General features: G+C 39.9%; 1 protein-coding gene across 4 annotated transcripts in view; it reads right to left on the bottom strand.

Moving 5' to 3' along the window:
* Positions 1 to 13,254, bottom strand: part of MLLT3 (MLLT3 super elongation complex subunit) — a 120,895-nt gene that overhangs the window by 61,731 nt on the left and 45,910 nt on the right. For all 4 annotated transcript variants that reach the window (XM_063422054.1, XM_063422052.1, XM_063422055.1 and 1 more), the window contains exon 3: positions 2,313 to 2,395. In XM_063422054.1, the coding sequence (XP_063278124.1) occupies positions 2,313 to 2,395 (83 nt within the window). The remainder of the gene's footprint in view (positions 1 to 2,312; positions 2,396 to 13,254) is intronic.

Raw genomic sequence — 13,254 nt, forward strand, 5'->3', positions numbered from 1 at the left:
AAGCTTTCTGTAGAGATGCTCAATGATTGACTCACTGTCTTCTACTTTGTCTGTGGGATGAGCATTTAATAAATGAGTTGAAGAGACTGGGCTGCTTTTCATTAGATTTCCTGAATCAATCAAAACAGCTTCCTTAATAGAAACAGCGCTAAAAAGCATACCAAAAAGTCTGATCAACTCACTGAGGCAGTTCAGTTTCATTTCCAACAGAAAACAGGATAAATCAAGACCTGCTAGTCACAGATTGATACAGGGAACATGTCAGAAATACCCATTCAAAACCTACAACTTCCAAAGTGCCTGAACAGAACTACCCACACCTCAACTTTACAGGGCTTTCTGTGAAAGACAAAAGGATACTGGGATACATACTTGAAGGCACACACAGCTAACCCCAAAAGAAATTTTAAGTGATCGGGGTTCCAGAAAAAGTCTTTTACAATGCATATCTATTTTCTTTCTGTTTTAATTTTTTATCAAACATTCAGCACATTAAAGACATAATATTGACTTGATTAAAATAGTAATTTCAAACTACATCTTGATAATATAAAATAAACATACAGGTATCTTTGAATCACATTAAGTACCATAACAGCTCCACCAAGGCACATAGCATATAAAGGGAACCTGAATAACTTTGGATATTAAGGTAATGAACATTAAACTTTGCAAGATTTTGCTCTTTTATTTCACATAAATCCAGTTCTTTTCATGTAACTAGTTATTAGTAATGCACACCATTAAGTACAATTAAAGAAAACCTCTGTATTTGCTATTTGAGAGACTCACAATAAGTGCAGCAATTACTTAGAATGTGAGGTATCACAATAATGTTTTGTAGAATGGCACTGGATTTGGGTTGAGCCTGGTAATGCTGAATATACTAAGTACTCACATGTAGTCTAAAAGAATGTTTTTTAACAGACAAAGGATGCAAGACTAAAAAAACACTATTTTGAAAGATCAAAACCATAACCAATTATAAAGATTTGTAATACTAAAATGAACAATGAGTTCATTATGTAATCAAAATAAGCAAGACTGGTGTCTTTTCTTCAAGTTTAAGTGGCTCTTTAAGCATTAGTTAAAGTCTGCCACTTTTTAGCAGGGGTAGTAATTCTTCTGAATAATTATATTACACTTCTCTTCTTCAATAAGGTAATTTTAATTTCACAGAGTTATCTACTAAACACTGTTCACTAAGAGTCAATATTGGGTGCAATATTGTTAAACTTCTCCATCAGTGACTGGGATGAGGGGCAGGTGCCTCCTCAGCAGTTCCCTGATGACACAGAGCTGGGAGCAGCGGCCGATACCCCAGGGGGCCGTGCAGCCCTTCAGAAGGGCCTGGCAGGCTGCAGAGGGGGGCAGAGAGGAACTGTCTGAGCTTCAGCAAAGGCAAACGCAGGGTCCTGCACCTGGGGAGGAACAACCCCAGGCACCAGCACAGGCTGGGGGCTGATCTGCTGGGAAGCAGCTCTGAGGAGAAGCACCTGGGGTTCCTGGTGGACAGCAAGCTGTCCATGAGCCAGCAGTGTGGCCAAGAAGGTCATTGGTGTCCTGGGGTGCATCAGGAGGAGCATGGCCAGCAGGCTGGGGGAGGTGATCTTGCCCCTTTACTCTGCCCAAGTAAGGCACATCTGGAGTCCTGTGTTCACTTGTGGGACTCCTCAGTACAAGAGAGACATGAAGCTGCTGGAGAGGGTCCAGCACAGGATGACAAAAATGAAAAGGGAATCTTTTTTAGCAGGAAAGGCTGAAAGAATTGGGCCTGCTCAGCCTTGAGAAGAGATGATTGTGAGGGACCTTACTGTTTACAAGTATCTGAAGAGAGGCTGTCAGATGATGGATCCACGTTTGATCATGCCAAGCAAATAGTACAAGAGTCAATGGCCTCAAATTGACACACAGGAAGCTCCACCTGAACATGAGGCAGAGATTCTTTAACCTGCAGTGACCAAGCACTGGAACAGATTGCCCAGAGAGGTTGTAGAGTCTCCCTCATTAGGGATACTCAAGAACTGTCTGGACACAGCCTTGCGCCTGTGCTCTGGGATGGCTCTGTTTGAGAAGGGATGTTGAACCAGATGACCCCCTGTGGTCCCTTCCAACCTGACCCGTTCTGTGAATCTGTGAAATACAATTATGCATTTCTACATGTTACAGTAATACTGGGTTGAGGAACAGCATTGATAAAGATAGCTTTAAATATAATTCTTACCCAAGTTTACAAACTAAACTGCAAAACTTAAAAAACCCCTCACTTCCAAATGATATTTATTTCTTATGAAAAACATGAGATTCCATACCTTGTTTTTGAAATAAACCTCAATTGGTAAAATGAAACCAGCATATCCAGATTCTTCAACTTTGTAGGGTGGGTCTTTGCACACTGAAACAGAGAAAAAATGGTATTTAGCAAAAAAAAAATTCTGAAATTCATAAGCAAACCACATGAGTACATCTGTGACAATAGTCCACTGTTAAAAAACTACACACTCAAGTAGGATATATCTGTGCACAATTCAACCTGCATTTTGCAGGCAAATTTTTCTTGCTTGCATAAAATCTCCACTTGATGGATAGGAAATTTTCATCTCAAATTTGAAAACTTTATTGTTGGAGAAGGGGGAAAACAACACAGCACTCCATCATATAGTGAAGTACATGAAGAAGGCTAACCATAGTATTATGTTTAAATAATATCCAGGTTTTCCTTACAGGATTCAGACTTCTGTAACAATATAGTGCATATTATTAGCCATAATACAATCTTTTTCTTCAAGTTCTCAGTTTAATGCAAGGGCTTTTAGCTACTTTGAGTCTCCACAGCACTGAATAGCAGATCTCTATAACAGGACTAGCTGTCAACTCCAGACAGTGAAAAAGAATGTTGTTACAGAACCTGGAACAGAAGTAATCTCTACCTTCTCCTGTTTGATTGTATGGCAATCTCATTACAGAATTCAAGTCCATGTAATACATTAGCACAAAGAGAGGTTAAGCTTGAGAAAGTATGCATCTATCTGCAGCATCAACTCAGTTGCTTCCAAATGCTGCATTGCTATGTATGACAAATCATTTCCATGGCACTACCATCTCAGTGAAGGTTTCTGCACTGTAGATTGGTAGAACAATGAAATTAATAACACAAAAGGTTGGTTTTCTCAGAAAAATTTCCTCTAGCTCTGTCAACCTAGCTGACTCAAAAAAATATTCAAGGTACCAGATGAATCACTATTTGCTCAGACATATATTCCTTGCAGAATTGCCTAGTATGTCAGGGTCAAAGAAAGCCTCGAGCTGAGGCCATGGTAAAAATCCCCCTGGTCAGGGTGAGAGAAACCTCATCCACAAGGCCCCATGGGAGTTCTCTATGTTAATTAGACTAGAAAGTTCTCTGTTCCCCTTGTTACCATTGGTTACTTTTTGCTGCAATATTTTGCATATTCCTAATCCTCTCTCCCAATTGGTTCCCAGCCCTCAGGTTCCACCTTATCCTATCCTATATAAATGACTGTAAACCACCCCCACCCCGCTTGTGGTCTTTTTTGGTGCACCTCATACTGAGCTCAGTTTGCTGTTTGTTGTTTTACCTCTTAGTAAAGTTCTTTTTCAAGTTGGCAGATTGTGCCCATCTCTCATTTATTTCGCCACCAAAGGGACTTTCGCACCTGAAATCCTGTGGTGACACCCAGCCTTCCTATCCGGGCCCAGGCTATCACACTGGTAGTTTACAGAAAGAATGTATTGCAATTAACTGGGCCTGATTACCAAAATTATTCTTTTTACCAAAGCACCACAGATGCTCCTGCTCCTCCTCTACCTTCAGCAGACAACTTGAGGAGAAAGCCTTCACAATATTTTTGGAACGGTCATGCACAGAAGATTGAAATCCACTTATACAAAAATGGCAAAAGATTATACAGCAGATACTTAATCAGATGGAAATGCAGAGGCTTTAGAAACAGTGATTTCAAGCTGTATGATGTCACAAATATCACATCAACTTCTTCCTGAACTGATGCAGAAAACCTGATTAGCATAAATATTTTTTCATTGCCTCCCTCATTAAGCTCTTCTTGCAGATTTACACAGCTGTTTGCCATGCTGAATAGTACCTTATGAAAGACTCATGGTTCTTTGAAGAGTCTGTAATAGCTCCCAGTTTTGACAAAGCCTCGATAATAGGCTGCAGAACAATTACCAGGAAACTACTTTGTGTCTTCCCAAACTGGAAGATGGGCTTTTAATACAAGGAAAGTTCTTGTGTTTGTCTAGTTTTGTGAATGAAACCTTCCTGAAGAGAAATAGAAGTGACTCAGCAAAGTAAGGTGCTATTGTGTATGTGTAGAGTGCAGCTATTACATTTTTCTCACATTTTTTTGTGGAAGCCACCACTGAAAGAATGTACTAACAGAAATGGCATGTCTGTGCACTCTGGAACAGCACTCCCTGAGCTAAGTTCTTTTTGTTTCATGGAACTGTCATAAGGAATAACCGGGGCTGCAGTAACATGTGGTTTAGCCAAGCCAATAGAAAATCATCCTAGCAAGGTATGCTGAGCAGAGAAAAGAGAAATTGTAGCAATGGGGAGCAAAGCGACAGGCACCTCCTGACACATCCAAAGAAGATCCCTTTATGGCAGAAATCACACCCTTTTTAGATCTTTAATCTCCAGCAGACATACCTGGAACCAAACCAAGGCCTAACAGACCTCAACAGAAGAAGGGCACCCATTGGCTGGCCCAGCGGCAGGGCTGCTGTCCACGCGTCTGCCAGCCAATCAGCTTTCTGCTCATACGCTGCCCACGCGCCCCTCCAGCCAATCCCAATCTCAGTTCCAGCTGTCACTCAGCTGGCGCTCTCCTCTCTCCTCACTGCCTCTCAGCCCTCAGCCGACTGCAACCGTGCAGCCGTGCCCTTCCCACAGGGCCTTCTGCTGAGCATCGGCTGCAGCACTTCTACAAGTACAGCCCCATATTCCACAAGAAGTGGCAAGAGTTAAGCAAACCTCAGAAAAAGAAGTAAGAAAACAAACAAAAAAACCCTAAAACTGGGAGGAGATCCCAAACCTGTAGTGCAGAAAGTAAACAAAAGCAAATTGCAAATATAGACCAACAAAACTCAAACAACAACAGAAACTAGGAAAGAGTGACTTTGAAAAAGGAAGCATTTGGAGATCCTAACAGTTTTCTCAAAGCTTCCTAGGAAAATAAGTGGTTACGCTAGATTAGGTACATAAACAGAAAACACTACCTTGTTACAAACCATTTCCTCCTGATCCAGAGAGGCAGCGGCATTTCACCTCTGACTGCTCCTTTCCTTTAAAGTGGCATCTAAAAATGCATTTCAAGTGCCATACCAAGTATCTTGAACACCATTTGCTACTAAGACTTAATTATTATGGCCACATTTCGTTCTCCTAAGGAAAAAGCCTGTATGAACACAAATTTCTCCCTCTTGATGTATCTTTTGACTAGGTGGCCCAAATTCAAGACAGTCTCTACAACAACTAAAGCCCTGAAAGTTCCAACAGATACAGTTAAAAATTGGTGTCTGACAAGGCATCTTCACTGAGATGCAGGAAGAAGCTGACAACAGCATACAGAGTAACAAACCAATTATAACAGTGTTTACTGTCACAGGAGTTGTAGGTCCAGGAGTAGTAAAAAAGCATAAGCAAAATTATATATATTTCTTTAAAGGCACCAGCCACTGAATAAAATGTGGGGGGGTTTTGTTGCCTGTCTAAGGCAAAATAATGAGTTTAGCTCTGTTGATCACAGCATAGTGGCAATAATACCAATATTATGCATTCAATCCCTGTACAAGCTGCTTAAATGTAGGACTCGATGATCCTTGTGGGTCCCTTCCAACTTAGAATATTCTGTGAGTTTGTGATACTAACCTATTAGTGTATGTTTGTCAGAATAATCATTTCTCTTCTCTTATAAATGAAAATTTTAGTCTCAGCGTATTTGCAAATACATTTGCTAAATTGATAGATCAACTAAAACAATTTTAGGTGCAATTTTGAAATAAGAATAGGAGCTCATGCAATGCAATCATACTGCTGAAGTCTGTCCCTTATGTTCATCATGTTTCATTGTACTGCGGGGTGAACATTGCTGTAACAAGCAGTAACTCTGGGTATGTTTAAGGCCACAGAATGGAAACTAGATCAAACGGGTCTCTAACTATAGCTAAAGCTATTGTCAAATGCTGCATTTGAACACAGGTGAAACCAAATGACAAGTTGTAAAAAGAGAGGGAATAGGCGAAATCGTAAAAGCTAGAGCAAGAAGGCTCAGGTCCTAGGACAAGAAGAAGGTCAAATGACAGTTTTACTTCGTGCTGAAGAATCATACACATATGCACACATGTACAACTGCACAAGTGATGAATTCTAGTACTGTGCACGCTTCAGGTGCTCACCTACAGTATGTTGTCACTTAACTCCTATGACAGAGGACAATTCAGCTAGCTGCAATGCTAGCTGTATTACAAACACTTCATGAAGAGGAATAGTCAGAAACATACTGATTATGCTTATCTATTCATTTTGAGCTACCTTCCTATACAAACAGGTTCCACTAACTCAGAGAGGATGATAAGTTATTGAAATCCTCCTCAAACAAAACCAGCCTTCCAGCAAGGAACTACAAAGTATCAATGGCCATCAGTAACAACAACATTATCACTACTACTACAACATGATTTTCTTAATAAGGATTTCTTCTCAATAATGATTCAGTATCCGCTTAACTTACATTGCCTAATCATACTATCAAGAGGCCCTGCAGAAAGACGTTGACAGAGGGCTGGGCAATAACCAACTGTATGAACTTTAACGAGGACAAGTCCCAGGTTCTGCACCTGGGATGGGGCAACTCTGGATATGCAGAGAGACTGGGGAATGAGACACTGGAGAGGACTGCTGCAGAAAGGGACCTCCCAAATCAGTATATTCCATGAATCTATGAGACTCATTCTACATGTAAGAAAGAAATGAGAGTGCTCAGTTCTCATCCAGTGTATTCTACATCTGAATTCTTTTGATAATGCCTGCAGAATGAGTCATCCAAGATCAAAGAAAGTCAGAACAAGCATTGATGATTACCTGTCCCCTGTTCTATCCAGAGATTACACCTTCTCTGCAGCTCACATAAATTGCATAAATCATTTATCTCAAATGTTTTATTTCTTTATACCATAAGTGAAGCACTACTTTTTCTTTCACAAATGCAATCCCATGTGTTGCATCAGACATTAACTGACACTGAAGGAACAAATACAATCAAGCCACAATGCCACATTTTACTAATAGTGACAACACTGAAACCTTTGGACATAATAGTAACAACAAAATTCTAGTTAAAGCTATTTTTCTTAAAGGCTTTAATATGAGATTCATTTGCCAGTGTAACACAGTTGAACACTTCATAATGAATAGATTTTTTCTTTACTAAAAATACAGTAAGAATGAACAAGTAAAGGCAGAAGTTCCCTTTAAGCAATTTCAACACAACATCAGGACGACGCAGAATAAATAATGTCTGCAAGAATTCACACATTTTATGCATCCTGCAGCATACTCCAGGTGGTGCCTGTAAGAGTTGATGCCTCCTTAAAGAGAACTGGTTTAGCCATAACGTTTCTTATACTAGTATTTTATAGATATTTGCCCATTATTTGTACATACTGGTCATGCTTTGACCAACTTTTCCATCTATTCAACACCACCTTCCTTAAAAGAAGTCTCAAAACCAAGGGGTGGTATTCATTTTCAGAGGAAGGCAGATTGTGGTATCAAACCCCTCCAGTAGCAATAACTCAGCTTTAAATACTCAGCTGTGATTTTTTAAAAGCTCTTTGACTCTGCTATTCTGCAGCTCACCTTGCCAACTAGAAAGGTCCAGAACTTGGATTCTTAAAAAAAGGAAAAACCAAAACAACCTGGAATAGAATGGCTCTGTTAATTTCTTACTCCAGGCACACCTCAGCCATTAATATAAAAAAAAAAATTCTAGGCAGGTTCAAACAGAAACTAGCAAAAATTACTAAGATGAGTGCGATTTAAATGGTACGTCCTAAACTAGGAATAAGGAGTGTCTGTTTGCTTTATACCTTATGCTGAGATGTACTTCATGAGAAAGATAAAACCCCAAGAGAAAGCACAGAGGGCACTAAAAGTTCCAAGACTGGGCTCTCAGCACTGCATTTACAAATATATTACACTGCCTCCCTCACATATACAGTGACCAGATCCCCACCACTTCTATCAGCTGGACAGGATAGGAAGATACAGCTTCAAACCTCTTAAATAAAGTCAACTCTAACTGAATTTTTCGACATTTTCTGTACACACAGTCTACTCCCCGACCATTAAATAGCTTCTTCATCAACCAAGAACCGTCTAATACACAAGCAAGGAGGGCAGGGAAGTCTCCAGGTCTGTGGCTGAATTCGGACTCAGTCACACCTAGGCTCCATCAGGAATTTAGAAAGCAAGGGTGTCATCTCTGAACCTTGTGACTCAGCGGGAGGGTCTCACCTTACGTTTTATATGCTTACTCTTTTCCTTCTCTGGTCTCTGTGTGAATCATTCTAAGCTGATTCTAATCCAGTTTTGCTTTGTTTATTTCATCCACATAATAAGTAATAGAGTGAACCTTGCCGCTGAACTTGGCTAGTCACAAATTTGTATTAAACCTGCTTTTGCTAATACCTTTGACAGTGATTTTTTAAGCAACCTAAACCACTCATTTGCACAATGAGTGCAGTATTTGTCAATATTATGTGTGACAGAGCTTTGCTTTTCTGAGGAGGGCTGAATGCTTGCCTGACCATAAAGGAAGTAGTGAATACATTCTTGGTTTTGCTCTGCTCACATGCACAGCTTTTGCTTTACCTATTAAACTGTCTTAATCTCAACCCACAAATTTCTCACTTTTATCCTTCCAATTGTCTCTCTCATTCCACTGTACGGAAAAGAATAGGCTATTGGGTGGTGCTCAGATGCCAGCTGGGGATAAACCACAATATTAACCCTTCAGAACTTCCAGCAGAAGGACCGTTTTCCTGATACAGAAAGATCCTAAAGCAGCTGCAAAGTTTCAAAGTTCAGTGCACATCACAGATGGTGCAGAAGCCCTTTCTCTTGACTGAAGGACACAGAAAGTTGTCAGCTGTATTCTGCATCGCACACACAAGCAAAAGTCCTTACTGAAACTTTTAGAAGTACTGGAAATGTCTAGGATCATGCCTAGTTTATGCCTGCCATCCCTTCTGTCTGCTCCCTCATGCTTCCTCTGAACAAGACAGGAATGCGAAAGAGATGGGAAAAGAATAAAAACAAGTACTTTTAAACTGAGCTGTTCCAACATTTCCTGTTTTATGTCTAGATGTTATTTTTTTCAAGATAATCATAATTTTTCAATACGGTTTTTACAATTTCTTAAAAATTACTTAAAATTTTAAGTTACTTAAAATGTTAACAAAATATACATATGTCTCAGGTATCAGTGAAGGAAGGCACTTTCAGAAAGCAGCTGTTCTAGAAAACTTAAGGCAAGTATGACACTAAAGCAAAAGAAAACGTTTTGGACAACTGAACTGCAGCTAAGGCTGCCTGGATAATAACACAATAAACTAAACAATTATCTTTGATGGAAAACACATTAGGTATAACATTAAAAACTCAGACAATAAATGTCAATTTGCCCTGTAGATACCATTGGTATTTTAAGAGTAATAAAAATTTCCAGTAATTGTGCACTAGTACATTTTCATATTTGTATAGAACATACAGCTACTGGGATTTTCTTTTTTACTTAGAAAAACAGGTTCCACAATTGCAGGATTTGAAGTAATTTTTTTCTTGATTATTAATTATATACCTCTTCTTCCCATTAAAGACTTTGCACAGAGAGTTCTTAATCTCCAGCCAGATACTTAAACACAGTAAATCTTATTCTCTATTTTAACTCCATTGTGCTATGCAAGGATCAAACTGGGAACAAGCATTTCAGAGCCAACAAAGATAGTCTGTACAACACTGATGCCATAACTGTGTCAGAATTTGGGGGTTAATAAACTTTTACAAGCAAGCCAAGACTATTTTTTTCTATCACATCTCCATCCTTCATGGTTATTTTACTTGATTCAATGCAGAATGAGTAAGGCTGAAAGGGGCCACAAGAGAACATCTGGTCCAACCTCCCTGCTCAAGCAGGGACATCCTACAACACGTGACAAAGATTGTTTCCAGACAGTTCTTGAATATCTCCAGTGAGGGAGACTCCACAACTTCCCTGGACCCTCTCTCCAGCAGCTCTGTGTCTCTGTGGTCCTGAGGAGCCCAGAACTGGACACAGCACTCCTGATGTGCCTCACCAGGGCTGAGAGAGGGGCAGGATCACCTCCCCCAGCCTGCTGGCCATGCTCCTCCTGATGCACCCCAGGACACCAGTGACCTTCTTGGCCACACTGCTGGCTCATGGACAGCTTGCTGTCCACCAGGAACCCCAGGTGCTTCTCCTCAGAGCTGCTTCCCAGCAGATCAGCCCCCAGCCTGTGCTGGTGCCTGAGGTTGTTCCTCCCCAGGAAGTGCGGGACTCAGCAATTTCTTTTGCTGAATTTCAGAGAGTTCTTTGTTCTTCAGATGTCATATACTGAAAAAAACCAATTTTGACTGTATCATCTACCTGATTACCTTCTTGAAGCTGTTAAGAGTACATATACATAAGATCATGAATGCTAGTGTACCTCTCAATTATTTTAGCAATTGGAGAGTGGGACTAAGAACAGGAAACAAAAAACCTCTTCAAACAAATTTTATTCATACTATTCACTAACAAATGGAAAAATACAAAAAAAGTATGTTAAGTAAAACACAGATGTATTAATATGACATGAGCTTAAACTACCAAAGGCTATTGCTAAGGCTAGAACAATTATTTATGGTAAAAACTGTGTTTACATGAATCTGCCTAGTTTTTCTGCCTGTCATCTAGCATCACCTGTGTAACAGTACAAAGCTCTGCAATCAAAAATATCCTGGAAGGGAGAGACTTGTAGCTTGTGTGCAAACATGTTTACAATTATTATGATGTAAATGTATGCTTCAGGCATAAACTGAGTTTAAGAGCTTTGTTTGCATACAGGTGATATAAATGATGTATACACTGGCATGCATGTAATTATCACAACAATTACACTAGGAATTTTGAGGGAAGAAAACAGCGAAATGAAGAAAAGAAAGTGGCATACAAAATGACAACTTTCTTCAACCAGAAATAATTAAAATTCTAATGCTGTTTCTGACCACAGTAGCATGTCTATAGCTTTATTCTGCTTAAGAGAAGCAGAACAGAACAAACTATTTTAACTGGAAGGGACCTACAATAATCATCTAGTCCAACTGCCTGAACACTTCAGGACTTCAGGACATAGTTCACGTATGTGTTGTTAAGGACATTGTCCAAATGCTTCTTAAACACTGTCAGCTTGAGACATTGACCACCTTTCTAGTAAGCCTGCTCCAGCATATTTGATTGTCCTTATATTTAAAAAATGCTTCTGAATGTCCAGTCTGAACCTGTCCTGGCACAGCTTTGAACCACTCACCCAAATACCATCACTGGATCCTAGGAAGAAGAGATCAGCACCTCCCTCTCCTCATCCCCTCTCAGGAAGCTGTTCAGGGCAATAAGGTCACCCCTCAGACTCCTCCAAAGCAGACAAACCCAGAGTCCTCAGCTGCTCCTCACAGGACATTCCTTCCAGCCCCTCCACCACCCTTTTTTTCCCCTCCTCTGGACCATTCAAGGCCCTTCCCACCCTTCTCAGCCCGTGGGGCAGCCCTGCACACAGGGCTCAGGGTGAGGCCCATCTCGGCTGAGTGCAGCAGGATGATCCCAAGCACAGCGGTGCTGCTGTGTCTGCTGCAGCCCGGGGTGGGGTTTGCCCTCCTGGCTGCCCGGGCACACACTGCTGACCCACCCTGAGCTGCTGCTGGGAGCTGACCAAGGCTTCCAGGTCATTCTGTTTGTTCCTCACACTCCATATGTTGATGTACAAGCATTTCAGATACATTGAAAGATACATATATACACACACACTGAAAGGTACAATATATTAATTCACAAAAGCTAGCCACTGATACATTTCTTCTCAAGCTCTGAGTCCTATATTCTACACAGCTGACAAACTCCCCTTTGCACATAAAATGAAAATGGAAGGGAAAGAAACAGATTGGCCATAAAGGCAGAAAATTTTCAAAGTAACCCTGAATAATTGGTTTTGCTGTAGGCCAATTCCAGCATGAAGTGAACAACAAGTTTTTAAAAATCTTTACCGTAAAAATTGATGTATTAATGAAATTGCATTTGTACTAATAATCTGATGGAAATCTGTAAAACAAAAAAACCAAAGTGATCAAGCTGTTCAAATAGACTTTTAATAGATCATAGCTACAGTTTTGCCTAAGAAAGCTTAAGTGTTTTCTTATGTATACAAGCCATTCATCATGCAGTACTTCAAATTTGCTTTTTTGAAAATTCAGGAAAAAAGTGGACATAACTGCATTTGAAAATTGGTCTTCTTGCTTTTAAAAAATGCCACAAAATTAATTGGAAAGCTATTGATGGAAACACTAGCAAGGTTTTAATCATTTATATGGTACAGAATAAACAATTTCCTCTGTAATCCCTAGCTGTACTTGTTTCTGAGAGAAGAAACACAGCGTTGTTTCCAATTTTCCAGTCAGTGGAAAATTTCACATCTTTCCAATTTCACTGTTGAGTTGCAAGCATTCAGTAATAAGGAAATAGTTTTGATTATAATTCTGGAGGAACACTTTTGGGGGTCGTAACTATTTTAGTTACGCAGATCTTGAAAAAAAGAAGTGAAGTGCTTCCTAATATATGCATAGGCCAACTGCTAACATTATTTTTTTTACCAAATACCCCAGTCTTTGTTCAGACAGCCACACCAAAAATTACCACAGCAAAAATTGTTCCAAAATCACTGGCAAAGCTAAGTTGAGTTTGTGAAGAACACTTCAATAGAAACACTATAGGGCTACTTCTGAATAGTCTGTTATCTGAGAAATTGAACACAATAAAGAAGCACTTTTCCCTAAGTAAGAAGATCACAGTGTCAGAAAAATGCCATCCACAGCCTCATGCTGAGTGAGCAATGAAGAATCTTCTCACAAGCAGAATCCAACATACTATAAAGAAAACA

This window comes from Prinia subflava, chromosome Z (assembly GCF_021018805.1).
Source record: "Prinia subflava isolate CZ2003 ecotype Zambia chromosome Z, Cam_Psub_1.2, whole genome shotgun sequence".
Classification (NCBI taxonomy): domain Eukaryota; kingdom Metazoa; phylum Chordata; class Aves; order Passeriformes; family Cisticolidae; genus Prinia; species Prinia subflava.